Here is an 18219-nt window from a genome sequence, read left to right on the forward strand (position 1 = left end):
TCTCTACCAATGCACAGCAGCAGTAGTGTGTACCATCTACAAAATGCATTGCAGGAACTCACCAAGGCTCCTTAGACAGCACCTCCGAACCCCAACACCACCATCTAGAAGGCCAAGGACAGCAGCCACATGGGAACACCACCACCTGGAAGTTTCCCTCCAAGCCCACTCACCATCCTGACTTGGAAACATTTGACCTTCACTGTTACTGGGTCAAAATCCTGGAACTCCCTCCCTAACAGTATTGTGGGTGTACCTACACTACATGGACTGCAGCAGTTCAAGAACGCAGCCCACCACCAATTTCTGAAGGAAAATTGGCGATGGACAATAAAATGTAAGCCAGCGGCACTCTCATCCCATGAATGAATGAAAGAACCATAAACAAAAATATCTGCAACAAAATGTTACTTCCAAAATAAATTAAAAATTTAAATCCAAGGTATTTATTTACACCTTTCCTCAACTTGAATAATAGCACAATTCTCAATGCTTCATCTTGTTTTAATTTTCATGCAAAAAAAATGGTTACTGAAAGATGATTTTTGTTGTGAGTAACTTTTAACTGGAGGGGCCAGATCTTAAAAGTTTTGTTGTGCTGTATGAATAGCTATTCTCAATGCGTTTGTGGAAGTTGTTAATACTGTATGATGGGAGCCGTTAGTTTGGATCCGCCAAGTAATTGTGATGGTTCTGGAACCTATGTAAGTTCAAGATTGGGGATTTTCACATAGGTTTCGGCCTCTGGTATTGTTAAGGACGTTACTGGGACCAAGATGCTGTTTTTAAGAAGAGTTCAAATCTTTTCTTGTAATTTTTTTTTGTTCTTTTGTCTTTATTTTACAAATCTTCTTTCCAATAAAAATTAAAATAATTGTACAGAATTATGCAGCGGTCAAAAATGGTTTGATGGAAAAACCGCATCTGGTAGAATTTTCCCATGTTTTTGTACTCAGCGATGCATATAATTGTGGCCTAAGTAAACACTCAGTATAAAAGATCAAGGAAACTGGGGTGTAAGGGTTTTTCACAGGTACTTTCCCCATATCCATATTTCCCCATTCCTTTTGCACTCTATCCATGTGCTCATATACAATTTGCATCATTGTAATGGCTCCACTCCCAGACTAAAGAGCAGTACACATGGAATTCCAGCAATTATGCTGGTGTAAATTAGTGTAAATTTAAGCTCTGAATGCCAAGTGCAGCTGGCTATGCAATTGTAGTTTTTTTGCTCTTATAGAGACTGGCTTCATATCTTCTGTTGTTTTAATGCATTTTGGTGACATCAATGGAAGTCACATTAAACATTGAAAAGCTTTCACTGTGGCTCATGTGCATGAATTGAAGTTGGATGGCTTTAAATTTTAATTTTCATATAAGAAGAAATATATGGTGAGTTCAATGTTTTCCTTAGGCCCCAAATGTTTATAGTGGTTTCTACTTGCAGCCATTTTTATGTTCCAATTTTACCAATGAAATTGGAGTATAAACAGACACTGGCAAAATGGGCCCACAAATGGATGTTAATTTGGGTGCACTTTCCTGACTATACACCCACAGGTAATGCACTCAAAAGCCCAGAAAAGGAAATTGTCTCACGTTGAACTTGTAATGTGCTGTGGACAACTCCTTAGAACCTGGTATTCAAATAGGTTGTAAACATCTATTGGGTGTCAGAGCTGTAATCAAAATGGAAGATTTGAATTGAGGCCAGGCGGGAAGTGGTCCTTGTGTGGCCAATAATTAGCCACTTGGGACTTCAAATGGAACCAGGGCCTAGGCCTTGTCTGCCCCACATAAAATTGTGATTGGGTGGGGAGAAAGCAAGCATTGAAAGCTGATTTGGAGTGCTGGTCAGGAAACTTCCCTATTCAAGACTGTTAAAATTGCAGTTGCTTCCGAGGGGCATCATTGGGTTTTGACACGTATTTGTAGGGAATAATTCCATCTACTTTGGGCGGGTGTTCCCACTGCTAGCTTAGGAGAGCAGGTTAAAAATATAGATAATGTGACCCTGGAGGCAGTCAGATGGGTAAATAACAGACTGTTTTAATGTGAAGGTGTAGGGTTAAAATTGCTTGTAAAGTCTGTGCCTGATATTCCTGACAAATTACTGAGAGCTTGCCTTGGATCTCAAAAAACTCTTGACAAAAATGTGGGAGTTGCAACTTGGCAGTAACAGTGATTTAAGATGCAAGACACAAAATAATCTAGAGTTGAAGAGTGGAAAGACTCAAAAATATAACTGAGACTAAGAAGTGACGGGCAAAAAATAAAAAGAGAAACCCAACGGGTGTGTACAAAGTTTAAAGTTTATTTATTAGTCACAAGTGAGGCTTACATTATCACTGCAATGAAGTTACTGTGGAAATCCCCTAGTTGCCACACTCTGGCGCCTGTTTGGGTATACTGAGGGAGAATTTGGCATAGTCAATGCACCTAACCAGCACATCTTTCGGACTGAGGGAGGAAATTGGAGCATCCGGAGGAAACCCACGCAGACACGGGGAGAATATGCACACTACACAAACAGTGACCCAGGCCAGGAATCGAACCTGTGTCCCTGTCCTGTGAGGCAGCAGTGTTAACCACTGTGCCACCATGCCGCCTCAAGTCTATGGATACACCAACAAGTGGTTCGGCATCTGGCTACTTATCTAATGGAGGTGAAGATGGGTAAGGTGGCTGTGATGAGAGTGGAATAACTGTACTCTTTCACAGCACCATTTCAATAATTCAGTTATGCAGCATGCCTGGAAGACAGTGAAGCCAGTTTTCAGTTTCAGACTGCCACAGTCATTGGATATGTCAGCTCGTGGTGCATGGAAGGTGCAAGTGTCTTTCAACTTGCAACTTGTTCCATTGATGTGCTGAGCCACGTACAGCCCCATAGTGGTTATGTTATTCAAATCCTCATTTGACAATGGGTGTATCCTGCATGCAATTTACAGTGTTCCAGCATTTCGGATGTCTATTCTTCAGTCTGGATTTGTGAACTGGGACTTGCTGAATTGAAGCTCTTTTCTTTCATAAGCATAATGTGCATGCATTGGGATGCTTCCAAAACAGCAGCATTTTGGGTTAGTCAGGCATCCACATATTTTCGTGGAAAGAAAGAATAAACACGTGTCACTGTTTCTCCTAGAAATTTGGGATGAATAGCAAAAGAAGAATCATTTGTGTTGAGAGCTATTTTCACAAGTTTAATTGTTGTATGTGCTCCAACGATAGGTGGCTCTGCATTCTCAAGCAAACCCACCACACCCACCGGAACACCGGGAGGATCTTTTCAACCAATGGGCTCTCCACAGAAACAATCCCCTCAACCAGCGGGAGGAGGTTCTTGGCAGCAGAACGCAGGATTTCCTTGGCAACAAGGCTCATCTGCCTGGCAACAGCCACAAGCTAAACCACAACAAACAAAGCCCCAACAACCAATACCCCAATCATCTCCACAAAATAGACCCAACTATAATGTGAGCTTTACTGGCATGATGGGTACTCGCGAGGAACGTGGGCCACGAGGCCCTGCCTATGGTAAGTATGAATGTTTTTTGACTCCCTTTTTTATGTCTGCCGAGCCAAAGGCGGGAACTGGCAGATGCCTCCAAGCGCATCTTCAAGATTACCCCTTTTTTCCTTCCTTCCCTTTTGGAATTGCCAGTTTCTTATCATGCCCGGCTGAAATTCAAAGCTTACTGGATAACAGAATTATAAACTTGTGTTGAATTTACGTAATTTATTACTACAGCAACATGTTGCTGGTCTTCCAAGATTTCACTTGTTGATTTTCATTGATCAAAGCGTGTTCCCATCCATTTAATTATTTGTCTTCACTGTGGACTGGTTTTATGCAGTTTTGTTTTCCTTAATTCCATCAACTGATTTCTGTTGCATTAATTTGAGGCATAAAATACATCCATGGGGGACAAACAAAAGGAAAAGTAATAGCTCTTGTGCACCTTCCTGTGCATGTTTTGCGAAACATTGGCTGTGAGCACCAGGTCACGTACTTATCCTTGACTCCAAGAAGTGTGACCCAGGAAGACAGGAAAAGGTGAAAACATTTGGGAAGGCAGTAATCAATTTAGTTGATTTCAGGGGGGAAGTAAGGCTACTGAAATTGGAGTCGGTGCTTTTCGAGTAAGGAAGGGATCAATCAATCATGTTATCTATTTCTGGTTGCTACCTAGTGCTCCCCGCCTGGAAAGTGCATACATATGCAATTGCAGCCTTTACCATTTGTGCTTGCACATGAAGAATCAGGTGGCTAGGTGGGGCAAGTTTGCTGGGTTGGTGGGGTGGGGAACTCCTTTCGCAGAGGGCAATCAATATCTATGGGACTATATTCCTGTTCGAGTTAGTGTTTTCAGTAAAAAGTGCCACAAAATGGGGGGGTAGACATTACTTTCAACCCAAAGACTTATTGTAAACTGGAGTAAGACTTGCTGTCCAATGTGCCTATAATTTAAGACTGTTTTGGCAGCAGGATATTAACTTAGCTGGAATTCAGTGTTTGCCCATCAGAAAAGTAAAGCAAGGGAACACATTTGGCTCGAACGGTTATTCTAGCTTCCGATTGGATAGTGAAGCAAACCAATTCAACACAGTTTGTTTGAAAATAAATATTTTTATTATTTCTCTGTCCACAGATGCATAGTTGATATCAGGTCTAACATATCCCACCATAATTTTGCCTTAATCTGTAGAATGACCCTTAAGCAAGATGTTTGTTAGGATCATGGTACTTTACAAATTAATTAAAATTACATTTACAGTGAATTAAAAGGTATTGGCTATTTTGGTTTATCAAGTATTGATAGGTCCAATAAATTGCAGGCAAGCTTTCCAGCCAAAAACTGTTCATCAAGTGACTGTTTTACCTTTGTATTTAGCTAACCCAGCACCTTGTAATTTATAGTATTGATGTTGCATTTATTTTAGGAACACGACCAAAGGTTGCAGATAGTAACTTTGAGGACTTGCTTTCAAGCCAAGGGTTTGCTTCCCAGAAGAAGGATAAAGGTCCTAAGACAATATCTGAAATGAGAAAGGAGGAGATGGCTAAAGACATGGATCCAGAGAAACTAAAGGTGACTGGTACTTTTAACTATACAAGCAATGAAAATGGGCAAATGCAGTCTTTCATAAAACTCTCTTCAGTTATTTTTCCTTGTGGAGAAAACCATTTTGTTAAGATATCTTCTGTAATGTCATTCTTGTGCCTTCTGGAGCTCTACAGCTTCCCAGGGCAAATGGCCAGACTGCTTCCAAGCCTCGTTCAGTACAGTTCACTTGGCGCTGAATGATAGCTGCCCACGTTGGTGGCACTGTGTGGGATACATACCAACAAAACATTGACACGATTGCCAATCTTAATTGCACTGCAGTGCAGAATTATGAGATTAATTAACTTGAGATTTGGACTGGTGAATTGGATAACTAACTCTGTAGAGAGAGCTTTAAACTAAATAGTGGGAAGGGGAGGGTTCATCTGAGGGGAGATTTAGAAAGCTAACAGAAAAAACAACACAATAGTGTAGGATAGCACTACAGTTAATGATGACTAGAGTGTGACAGGAAGGCACAGAATATGCAAACTTAGAGTGCACCAGTAAATAGGGTCATGGTAGGGAAAAATACAGAATTAAATTCTATTTGAGTGCATACAGCTTTGGTAACAAGATGGATAATTTTATGGAATAAGTAGAAATGGATGGTTATGACATGTTAGCCATTACAGGGACATGGTTGCAAAATGTCTAAGGCTGAAAATATTCAGGGGTACTTAATATTTCGGAGGAGTGGAAGAAAATAAAGGGAGATGGGGTAACTCTGTTAATAAAGAATGGGATGAGCTCATTAGTGCTAAATGATATTACCTTAGAAGATCAAGATTTACCATGGCTAACCCAGCAGGTGCAATTTAACACCACCAATCCAACTGGTGGGTTAGCCATGGTAAATACGTGGGGTATGGGGATAGGGCGGAGGGAAGGGTCTGGGTGGGATACTCTTTTGGAGAGTCGGTGCAGCTCGATGGGCCAAATTGCTTCCATCTGCACTGTAGGGATTCTATGGACACGGCATCGGTGAGAGTTTTGGAATCTTTATTTAAGGAGGGTGGCTATACTTGTATTGGGGGAAATTGAGAGAAGGTTCACTAGATTGATATCTGGGATGAATATGCTTTCTTATGAGGAAAGATTGGCGTTTAGAAGAATGAGAGGTGATCTTCTGAAACAAATAGAATTATGAGGAGTCTTGACAAAGTAGATGTTGAGAGAATGTTTCCCCTCCTGGGCGTCTAAAACTAGGGATCACAGTTTTAAAAATAACTGCCTTCTATTTAAAATGGAGATGAAGATTTTTTTTACTGAGAGTTGTTAATCTTTGGAATTATCTTCCCTGGAAAGCAGTGGAGGCTAGGAATTTGAATGTAATCAAGGCTTGGTTAGATGGATTTTTACAAGCAAGTTGAGAGTTATGGAGGGCATGCAGCAAAGTGGAGTTGAAGCCACGATCAGATCAGCCATAATATTGAATGGTGGGAGCAAGCCCAAAAAACTGAAGGGACTACATCTGCATCTGAAGAATCTTAAATCAGAGGCTGAGACCTTGATGATGAATCCTGTCATTTACATTCTTGAAATGGCCACTTGAATGATATTCCAACCGCTCTTCAAAATCAAAATGAAGAAAAAGATGTCAAAAAGTATTATCTCCATTTACAAAAAAAATGGAATTGGGTATGGGAATGCAAGATTTTTTAGGAATAGGAAAAGGCCTTGAGGGAATTTAGCCCATCCTTTGTAAGTGAGCAATTTCTATCTGTCAACTTTGAGCAAATTTCCTGACTCACATTCAGGACCTTAAATTTTAATTATATTTCCAAAGAAAAATACAAGTTCAAGAACACGGAGTAGAATTTGGCATTTCTAATTTGCATTTTGAATTTGGCTGTCTGCATTATGATGGAAAGAATGTTAAAGAATAGACCAGCACAAAAAAGAAGAGACTGGAATCTCAGCTAAGCAACCAAATTTTATTACTCTTTATTCCATTCTAAGACTAGACAAAAACAAAATCCTATCTTGGAAGTACATCAAGACGATGCAGTGGCCATCTGATTTACAGCATTATCTGTTGAAATGTTATCCTTGCAATGGGAAAGTACCTTAATATAGCCAAGATATGTGAGTTGGAAAGTCTTCTGTTTGACTGGCAGGATGGGTCTTTTTTTGTGATCCCCATGGGGGAAATTGTAAACCAAATTTACCAAACAACCGCTAAATGAAGAAACCACCAAGAAGATTTCACTGTTTTGTAATTGTTACTTTATCAAGAATCTGAAACAATGCAAATTTAAACATGATTTGACAGGAAAACAATACTTCCAATAAAATAGTAAATTTCACTTTAATCATTACAACAAAGATGCGCATACATAACGACAAGTATTCACCTTCAGCATTATGTAGCTGCACCATTCCACAATATATTTTTTTATTAATTCAGGGTAGGTCAGGATTCTTATCTGTTGGGGTAAAGTAAAATTCACTTTACTTTCTATCTGATTCATGCCACACCTTAATAGGGCATATGTGATGTGGATACTGTACCAGAAGAATGAATCTCTACCCAGAATTATAATAGAAGTTCATAGAACCCCTCGGTGCAGAAGGAGGCCATTCAGCTCATTGAGTCTGCACCAACTCACTTTCTGACAGAGTAACTTACCCAGGCCCTTACCCCTCACACTATTCCCGTAACCTCACATATTTTCCCTGCTAATCCCCCTAACCTACACATCTTGAGATGCTAAAGGGCTATTTAGCATGGTCAATCCACTTAATCCTGCACATCGTTGGACAGTGGGATGAAACTAGAGCACCTGGAGGAAACCCACTCAGACACGGGAAACGTGCAAACTCCACACAGTCACCCAAGGCCAGAATCAAACCTGTTTTAACCACTGTGCTTCCCTAGTATCCCTAGTATGAATGTGCCTTGAGTTTTTGAGGATAAAGCTACATTAGAAATACATTGGTTTTCACTGTAATGTCTTTTCACAATGTCCAGAAATAAATTTCTTCATCTATCCTAATAGGTCAGGCAGCATTGTGGAGAGGAAATAGATTAGGCAACATCTGTGGAGAGAAAAACAGAGTTAATGTTTAAAGCTCATTGACCTAAAATATTAACTCACTTTCTCTCTCCACAGAGGCCGCCTGATCTTCTGATTGTTTCCAGCACTTTGTTTTTATTTCAAATTTCCAGTATCCATATTTTGCTTTTGTCATCTATTGTTCTGTTGGTTATATGCTATTCATAAAGCGATGATTAATTCTTTTGATTATTTCAGTTATTGGATTGGATTGAAGGAAAAGAGAGAAATATACGTGCATTGCTGTCAACAATGCATACTGTTCTATGGGAAGGAGAGACCAAATGGAAGCCTGTAGGTATGGCCGATCTGGTGACTCCTGAACAAGTGAAAAAAGTCTATCGGAAGGCAGTACTTGTTGTTCATCCTGATAAAGTAAGTTTCCTTTTCAATTTAAGTGCTAGCACTTGTGATCTCTTCTCAGTATATTTGAATCATTATTGTTTGGGGTATTGGGTAGACTGTTTTAGACAATTCACCCTACAATGCATGGATCATGAATATTGGAATGCAACATCTTGGGTTAGACCATGTCCCCTCCCAATGAATGGCCCGTCTGACATAACTATGGCATATTTCATAGAGATACAAATATTACCAATTTAATATGGAAGAATAATCTCTGATCACAAATTGGTGCGAAAAATGGAAATGTCATTATATTGCAATGTAGCTGGGATTTTCTTTGTTATATTTGAAGGCAACACTAGCAAAAGCATGTTGAGGATGCGGTGGTGATAGAGGGTGAAGGGCAACCTTATTGACCATTAAGGCTTTTGTGACAGTGCTCCTATCATGATAAATAACAAATTCCAGGATGAGGTCCCAGCAACTTTGAAGGAAGACTATATACATTGAAGTCAGGATAGTGAATTGGGTGGATAGTTGTATGTAATAGTGTTCCCACAGCATTAATGCTTTTATCCTTGTTAAGGGTAGCACCTCATGGAGATAGCACACATTTAAACCACAGTGCACGAAAAATGGGCTGTGATTCTTGTGTCAGGAACAATGGCCAAGTGAACTATTGTATTCTGAATGATTTTGAGCCTCTTCTGCTGTGGCTGCACTCACCCAATTAAGTGGTTTGCATTTACGAAGTTCCTGACTTTAACTTTGTAAATAGAGAGATGGGGCCTGTAACTTCCTGTGTCCCCAACATCAGAATTGGGGGAAGGGGGTAGCCAAAAGATGCGCTGAGGAATCCCACCTGGAAGTTCCCAGGGAAGAGTTTACCCGGCAATTGTTCAGAAGGACTAACTTTCCCTGGACAATTGTCATGCACTAGTAAACCATCCAACAAAATGATTTAAATCGCTAACTTCAGATGGTTCTACCAGTTTTAAGCTGATAGTTACTCTGAAAGAGTGACTCTGAAGGAAAAAAAGAAATTCTAACTTCAGAGTAACTATTTTTAAAGACCCAGACCAATCCCCACATGGGATAGCCCCCTACTAAACACCCCGCCTCCTATGCGATTTTCTCCCAACGCCCCCTCGAACTCTGAATTCCCGCCATCCCCCTGATGTCCAAACTCCCCCACCCCCACATCCCTTTCACTTACCTTAGATACTTACTTTCTCCCTTTCAATGGGATCTTTAAACTCACCTGTTTTATGGCAGCCAGTGCTGTAGAAAGGGGGCATGTCCTCCTTCATTCTGCTCCTTTTATACTTTGATGCTGGAGCTAAGGATGTGCTTCGTTTCTAGAGTCTCAATTGGCCTGAGTTAGGTGCCTTAGAATTTAAGTACAGATAAGTCAGTATGGAGTGGCAATCCACAAATGATTGATGGTCTGAAGAAGTTATGGGCCATGGTTTTGATAGGTTACGAAGGGAGCTACTTGAATATCCAAGCCTAATCGTGTAGTCATGGTGCTGAATTGACTGATCCAGTTAGTGGTGATCTCCAGGATATTTAAGATAAAAGACTCTGTAATTGTGCTGCCATTGAAGATTAGAAAGAGTTGATTGGGCTTTTCATGTTGGAGCTGGGTCACTGTCTGCCAGTTAATAGTGGTTGCACTGCTGCCTTACAGCTCCAGTGACCCGGGTTCGATTCCCGGCTCGGGTCACTGTCTGTGTGGAGTTTGCACATTCTCCCCGTGTCTGCGTGAGTTTCCTCCGGGTGCTCTGGTTTCCTCCCACAGTCCAAAGATGTGTGGGTTAGGTTGATTGGCCACGCTAAATTGCCCATAGTATCCCAGGATGTGTAGGTTAGAGAGATTAGTGGGATAAATGTGTGGGATTGTGGGGATAGGGCCTGGGGTGTTGTCGGTGCAGACTCGATGGGCCGAATGGCCTCCTTCTGCACTGTAGAGTTTCTATGATATAGTGCACAAAGTATTTGCTTTTATTAGTCCAAACCTGGAGATTGGCCAAATCATCCTGAAATATTGCCCTGGGACTCTAAAATTTGGCCCCTCTCAAATACTTTTGTTACAGCATCCAACTTGCCTTCTTGGTGAGTCAGGGATGGCAATTCCAAACCTTGATAGATGCTTGGAGTTTCCGCATGTGCGCAGACCAGGAGTAAGCGATGCATACAGTCTGGCCTTTTTGTAGTTCTTCAGGTCGAGGACAGGCCCAGTGCTCCTATGTAAAAAGGAAATAGTGCAAAAACCACCAATCATGTGACTTGGGAGCAGAGTGCAATTTCGGAGAAGAGTCCCAGACTGGAGCCAGGGAGAGGTCCCAAAGTAGGTCCTGGACAAGCGCCAGGGCGAGGTCCCAGTTTAAAAGAAAAAGGGAAGGAACAGACAGAGAGATTGTGAGCATATAACTGGCTGTTGTTGGACAATAAGTAATAGGGGCTCAAGAGAAGCCTTGAAGAGCTAAGAAGGTAACAGAAGGTTGGCAACTCGTACTGCAGGCTGTTGAAATGGAAGGAACCCTTTGGAACAGTCGTGATCTGCACTTCATTACTGAAGAGCTTGGGTAATGTTTGTGTGTTGGTGCTGGAATGCAGACACAGGAATCCAGGGGAAGACTGTCTGGAGACGAGATTGAAACCTAGAGGTGGGCTCTTGTTGAGGGTGTCCAAGTTGGAATGACTTTTAATTCACCCGCTGATTCAAACTCTACTTTCATTAGCCATTCTTCAATCTGATCGATTGAGTTGCACAGTTGTTTGATCAGATCCAAGATCCCATGTTGAACATGGCAGACAACTTGCTGTGTAAAAAAACCTATAGAAAGTCTATGGGTAAGTGTAAGTCTAATGAACAACCAATGTTATTAATTCACCGCGCATATTAAAATCTGTCTCATTAAGAATTGAATACACATAGAATGTTACAGCCAAATTTCCAGGGTTTGAGGACCTCATGAAGCCTGAGGTTATATACCCATGCCATGGAGTGTTGTTTCCTGATGATGGTTGGACTGGTGTGCAGTGTTCAAGAGATGTGGGTGATTATAAAAGTTGAAGCATGTACTTATCCAGGAATGCTGACTTTGGATGCCTGAAATGGAAAGTATTAGATTTACCTTATCTCGAAGTTTTTAAAATGTCAAACTATGAATTATATATCATTAATGGAGCATCAACATCTGATGCTATAGAGTGGAATGATGCATGGATTCGTCTGCGGTGCTGATTGGGTGAACTCAATCACTGTCCTGTTGGAGCGAGAGTCTTTTAATATGGGCCTTGAAATTTGGAGAGCTGAGCTGCTTCCACAAATCTCTTGTAGACTATTCAAAAATCACATTAGCAAGGAGGTTTCTCATGCATCGAACCATCAAGACTTTTCTGAAGAAAATTACAAGATGGGAAATGAACTTGGGTTTGTTTTTAAAGTGTTACTCGATTGAAAGCATGAAGCAGTTCAAAGGGTTGGTCAGTATGAACAAACTAAGGGTGCATTTGTTGCATGACTTTCCAGAATACCATCAGGTTGTGGATTGAAAACCATGGTAACCTCAGCAGTCTGGCAGTATATGTGGAGAGAAACAGAGTTAACATTTTGGATCTAAATGATCCTTCTGCAGAGGATCATTTTGATCCAAAATGTTAACTCTTTTTATCTCTGCAGATGCTGCCAAACTTGTTGGGTTTATCCAGCACTTTCTGTTTTTGTTTCAGATTTCTGGCATTTGCAGAATTTTGCTTTTATTACTATGGTAACCTTGTTCAGTTTGACTTACCTTGCTAACAGGAAAATGTCATAAACTTGCACTGATATGATGGATATAGAATCATAGAATAGAATCCCTACAGTGCAGAAAGAGGCCATTCAGCCCATCGAGACTGCACCGACAATGAGCCCACCCAAGCCCTATCCCCGTAACCTCATGCATTTACCTTGCTAATCCCCCTAACACTAAGGTTCAATTTAGCATGGCCAATCAACCTAACCCGCATGAATTGGAGTGTGGGAGGAAACCGGAGCACCCAAAGGAAACCCATGCAGACACGGGGAGAACATGCAAACTCCACAGTCACCCAAGGCCAGAATTGAACCTGGGTCCCTGGCGCTGAGAGGCAGCAGTGCTAGCCACTGTGCCGCCCTAAGGTATAAGTAAATGAGGTTTGGCAGGCTAAGTGTGTAGGTCTGAACAGAGACAAATAACCAAGGTATTCACCGAACGGAAAGCAAAGAATTGTAAATGCCGGAGAAGGCAGATATGGCTTTTTATATAATGCAAATGTTGAGTGCTAAAATGGCACGGTTTGCATTGGATTAGCTGATCTCAGCTGGGGCAGTGGTTGAAATGTAACAGTTTGTCTCAATGTCCTGTTCTAAAGCAAAAACCATGATTGCAATATGACCAGATCCTGGATGAGGTCCCAAAATTTGTTATCCCAAGACAGGATACCCCAAATTGTCTTGTCCCTGGGTGAGGAGGGATGAACTGGCCCCCTTTCTTTATCTAATCCCTTTGGTTGGTCGCGACAAGGTTAATTTAAAAATGATCCCTGTCCTTGTAGATACCTTTTCCCAGTCCAAATGTATTTATGTTTTATAAGGAGCCAATTTAACCAGGCTTTTTTGAGTTAAAAGAGTGAGTTATAATAAATGCAACGTACGTACACCCATTAGAAATGAGAACTGAGTCCAAACATAAACTTTTTAAAAAGATATAAGAATCAGTGTTTGACTTGTCCATGAGGAGTAGATGGTGAAACACTGCGGGTAAGTTGGGTAATTCTGGTAACGCTGAATTCGGCAGTTGAGCAGCTGGTTTGGAGGTTCTTAGTACTGCAGGTTAACTAAAAGGATTTGTCCTCCTTAGTTTCCAACTGTGGCTCTGCTCACTCACTCCCAGCAATCGGAGAGAGTGTGACTTTACGTGCCAGTGCAGGGGTGCTTAGTGAATATATTTTAGCTGTGATCTTCACAGCATGCACTAACACTGTATAACTAGGATACCAGACGAGCACACGGAAATCGGATTTGTAAATTTATGTTCAAATACTGTCTCTTAGGAGATTAAATAGACTGTATTTGATTAGGTGTCATAGTAAGAAAGATAGTGATAGAAGGTGGCATTGTAAATAGAATGGCTTGGCTCTATTAGGCTCTAATGTCCTTTTCTCATTTCATATTATCTCGTGAATAATGTATGAAATCATCGTTTTATGTAGTCAACTTATGAGCTATTCACCTTGTGCTCGCATTTAAGTTAGAGAGAAAAATCAGCAGATAGAATAACTCTAGTGTTTAGCTAGTGGTAGTTTATCTCTCAAATTGTTCTCTACACTAATTGACATATTAATTTTCACTTTATCCCTGTAGGCCACTGGTGAGCCATATGAACAATATGCCAAGATGATATTCATGGAACTGAATGATGCCTGGTCAGAGTTTGAAAGTCAAGGTCAAAAACCTCTCTACTAATTTAATGCAAATGACTTGCCTGTGTTTCCAGTTGACTCTCTGTACCTGTGCTGAATGTATTTTTTTTTGCTTTAAATGTTGATGTACATTGCTTCACTTTTGGTAAATCTGTATACAGGCATTAATTGCATTAATTATTTAGATGCCACTCATGTGATGAACTATTGTTTTAATGACCTGTTGTCCTTTCACATGAGGTTTTGTAAAGAATATATTGAAAATAGAAATGCAAACATGGGAATATCTTTTGAGATAAAGGTGATACTTGACTCTTTCCTTTCAACTTCTATTTTTGTTTGCAATGTAATATGTAGCATACTGCCTAAATCTTATCTCTATGCACACCTTTTCACTCTGCTCTGGAATATGTTGCATGTGACTTCAAATTCTTCACATTACACCTGTACATGTGTTGTTTTTCCATTTGAAATCCATATAATAGTGTAGCTGAGACTGTTACTAATTGCTGGACAATGTAACATCACTGGGTCTGTAATAAAAGAACACATTTCTGACGAGCTTTTCGAAGTCATATCTAGAATCATCTCCAGATAATATTGATCAGTATTACACCTTCAGCCTCAGTCAGCACCTGGCTTGAAGGCCACTCGGGATTGTTGCAATATGCTCTATTGTGAACCAAGATGGTGTGGCCCTGTTTCCCACAAGTTGACTCCAGCTATTGATAACGCCATTGTGAACAGTTGCCAAGTGGAGGATACATGCAGCCTCACAGGAACAAGAGGAAAACATACAGGACCAATAATTCTACTTAGCATATATTTCAGTGAAATCTTTTCACCTGCTGTACCGAAGCTGAAGTAACCAATAACATTCCATTAGCTTCTTTTGCTGAAGTGAAGGGAAGGAAAGGAATTTAGCATTGATTCTCTGGAAGATCAACCTCTCACAAACTGACAGGCTGTGAATGAATGCCAAGAGACATACACACACAAAATCTTTTGGAAGCATGTCTGCAAATGGCCTTGGACTGTATTATGAGCACTATTTGTACAGATGGAAAACCATTTTCAGACAACTTCCTGTATTTACTTTAATGGAAAAATCAGATCTTTACTCTAGAGCATTATTCCAAATGTTTTATTTAAAACATATACCATTTTGTTCATATGTACTATATATGATTTATTGGAATATTCCATTTTTAAGATGCTTTATTATGCAATCTGCAATATTGCAGAACAGTTAAAAGATTTATTGTCCATTCATTACAGACTGGGTGAATCATGTGGATCATTAATACTACAGAGTACAAGAGCTTTACAGTGTAATCTTTATGCCTGCGTATACAGTACAGGAAATGTCATGTTAACCCTGATCTATTACTTGTGTGTTCTTGTGGGGTGGGGAGACGAGGGAGAGGTAGATTGAGAGAATATTGAGTTTATGCACTCTGTGTTTGCTACATCTGATGTCAAGTTATTTGAAATATGGCTATTAAGAAAACGTCTGTAATTTGTAGATTATTGTCTTCATTCCAACTTGTACATAACACTGGCTGTAATTGATATGAAATAAACATAAATGTGTATTGCTGAAAGTTGACTTTTGTAGTTGTAGTGCAGATCAAACTCTATTGGTTTCTGCTTTTCCTCAAATGATTATTGAGTAAATGTCTCTTTACAAAAGAACACTTTTGAACAAAATCATTTCATTTACTCGATGGATGATGTGTGTTGGGATACAGATATTCCAGTGATTCATAAACCTGTATAATAGCCAGCCAAAGAAAATCACACTTATTTGTATTTTAATTAATCAAAATTACCTTTACTGATTTCATATTACACATAGTATTGAACTAGAAACACAAAGATGGCATCAGGCAATACTTTAACCTTTAAACTGAGGAATCAATATTGAAGTAGCAGAATGGTAGGCTCTCATGTGGTACTTGGGACATAGTTCTCTTGATGGAGTGTTGTTGGGCTGCCTGACATGCTATATTCCATATCTCATTTTAAATGCTCCTGCTAGTTGGGGCATGGGTAAAATTTAAAACTTAACCACTCACCTGTTGGTGCTCGGCATCAACAATGGATATTTGCCTATTAGTCGAATATTATTCAACTATCCCAGATAGTAAATAAAGATGGCATTATCTCACTTGTTTTCGTAGATAATTGGAATGCGTAAGCTTCTCTTACCATGTGCAGACTCTATCAATGCCATCTGTACCTTGATTATTCCAAATGCTTTCGCAGCCTTTGACCATTATATAGTTTTAACCCTGTACAATTTATCTTCTTTCCTCCTCCATCTGTTTTTGGAAACCAGAGACTTGCAAGAAATTTCTCAAAGCTTCTTCAGTGAATTCTGTTTATTGGGGCGGCATAGTGGTTAGCACTGCTGTCTCTCAGCGCCAGGGACCCGGGTTCGATTCCCGGCTTGGGTCACTGTCTGTGTGGAGTTTGCATGCTCTCCCTGTGTCTGCGTGGGTTTCCTTTGGATTCTCCGGTTTCCTCCCACAGTCTGAAAGACTTGCTGGTTAGGTTCATTGACCTGAACAGGTGCCAGAGTGTGGCGACTAGGGGAATTTTACAGTAACTTCATTGCAGTGATAATGTAAGCCTTACTTGTGACTAATAAATAAACTTTACTTTTACTTTTTTTTGACTGTCTTTGCTGTTTAAACCCTCAGGCCACAAATTTCAAGTAGGTGGTTTCTGTCTCTTTGGTACGAGAGGTGCTATTTTGGTCTTCAAAGTGGCATGTACACTTCTGGTGTAGGCTGTATTGGAAGCTATTTTGAGGGCAATAATTTGCATGAAGAGAGCACCTGCTGGATGTATGCAGAATAGGCAGAGCTGATGTCAGTCAATGTGTAATGCTGATTTAATGTGAGTGCAGCATATTTGGAGCCCAAAAATCCAGCTAATGTTGCCTATCACATACACAGCTGAACACATATTCTGGAAAAACCCTTCACCAGACTGATTTAAGGGATCATCAACCAGTTCAAGGCTGGTTGCTAATTTTTTTGCTGTGTTGGGAGTAAAGTTGCTGATGTCCACAGGGAGTGGCGTGGTCTGCTTAAATGACTTTGCCCTGATTTCAAGGGATCTAGAGAGACCACTGCTCTCAGATATGGGTACTGTGGTTTTTATCCCCCACCCCTTCGAATGCATGAGGGGGAGAATAAAAAGAGGTGACAGAGGAAGAAAAGTTGCTGGAAGAAGGGGGAAGTGTTCCCATGCAGTGGGAGATCAAGGCTGGAGTTCTCCAGCTGTTCACGCCCCACTGCCTCTGCCAGTGAGGACGACGGTTTGGCGCTCAGCCAAATCTCCGTTCGCTGCAGTGGGATGGGAGAATCCAACGGCTAGTGAGGTTGGAGAATCCGGCCCCAGATCAAGAGTGTTCAGGGAACTCTCCTACGGGGATGTTTGTGAGGAACAGTGGGCGGGATTTTGAGTGAGACTGGAAATTCCCATCCAAAGTCAATGGACATTTCCGTTATCTCTCCTCTTTCCCCCCACCCCCCGACTCCAATTCCATGGCAGGTGAGGCGGTAGAATTCCAGCGAGTGTATCTTACTCCACTAGGAACATTCTCACTGAAATCTGCCACCTCCTGCTGCAACCATAGCTACAGCCTCAGAACATGACAACATTGCCACCAGCTGTGAAGATGGCAGTGATCGTGAATTTTTATGGAGTATGCTGTCACAGTGATTGGAATAGGAGTGCAAAAGTTGGGAACTTGGTAACAGTGGGAATTTCCTGTCAAGTATACCTTGAACTGAAATTTTGTTCACTTTTGAAATTAACTTGGCTTTAAAAACTCAGGTTTCTTTTATTGGTGTCACAAGTAGGCTTACATTAACATTGCAATTAAGTTACTGTGAAAAATCCCCCAATCGCCACACTCTGGTACCTGTTCAGGTACACTGAGGGGGAATTTAGCATAGATAATGCACCTAACCAGCACGTCTTTCGGACTGTGGGAGGAAACAGGAGCACCCGGAGGAAACCCCCACAAACACGGGGAGAACATGTAGACTCCACACAGATAGTGCCCCAAGCTGAGAATCAAACCTGGATCCCTGGTGCTGTGAGGCAGCAGTGCTAACCACTGTGCCACTATGCCACCCTGTAACAATAAACTGTAACAGAAACTTCACACTAGCAGAGATTGCCTACCAGTCTTGGGTGACTGAGATTGCATATTCTCCGTGTGTCTGCTTGGC

General features: G+C 40.9%; 1 protein-coding gene across 2 annotated transcripts in view; it reads left to right on the top strand.

Moving 5' to 3' along the window:
- The window catches only part of dnajc6 (DnaJ (Hsp40) homolog, subfamily C, member 6), a 104700-nt gene extending 89130 nt beyond the window's left edge, over positions 1-15570 (top strand). For both annotated transcript variants that reach the window (XM_078219367.1, XM_078219368.1), the window contains 4 exons: positions 3235-3540; positions 4948-5096; positions 8369-8545; positions 13911-15570. In XM_078219367.1, coding sequence (XP_078075493.1) covers positions 3235-3540; positions 4948-5096; positions 8369-8545; positions 13911-14012 — 734 coding nt within the window. In that variant the 3' untranslated portion in view covers positions 14013-15570. The remainder of the gene's footprint in view (positions 1-3234; positions 3541-4947; positions 5097-8368; positions 8546-13910) is intronic.
- Positions 15571-18219: the final 2649 nt, after the last annotated feature.

The sequence above is a fragment of the Mustelus asterias genome, chromosome 8, assembly GCF_964213995.1.
Source record: "Mustelus asterias chromosome 8, sMusAst1.hap1.1, whole genome shotgun sequence".
Lineage (NCBI taxonomy): Eukaryota > Metazoa > Chordata > Chondrichthyes > Carcharhiniformes > Triakidae > Mustelus > Mustelus asterias.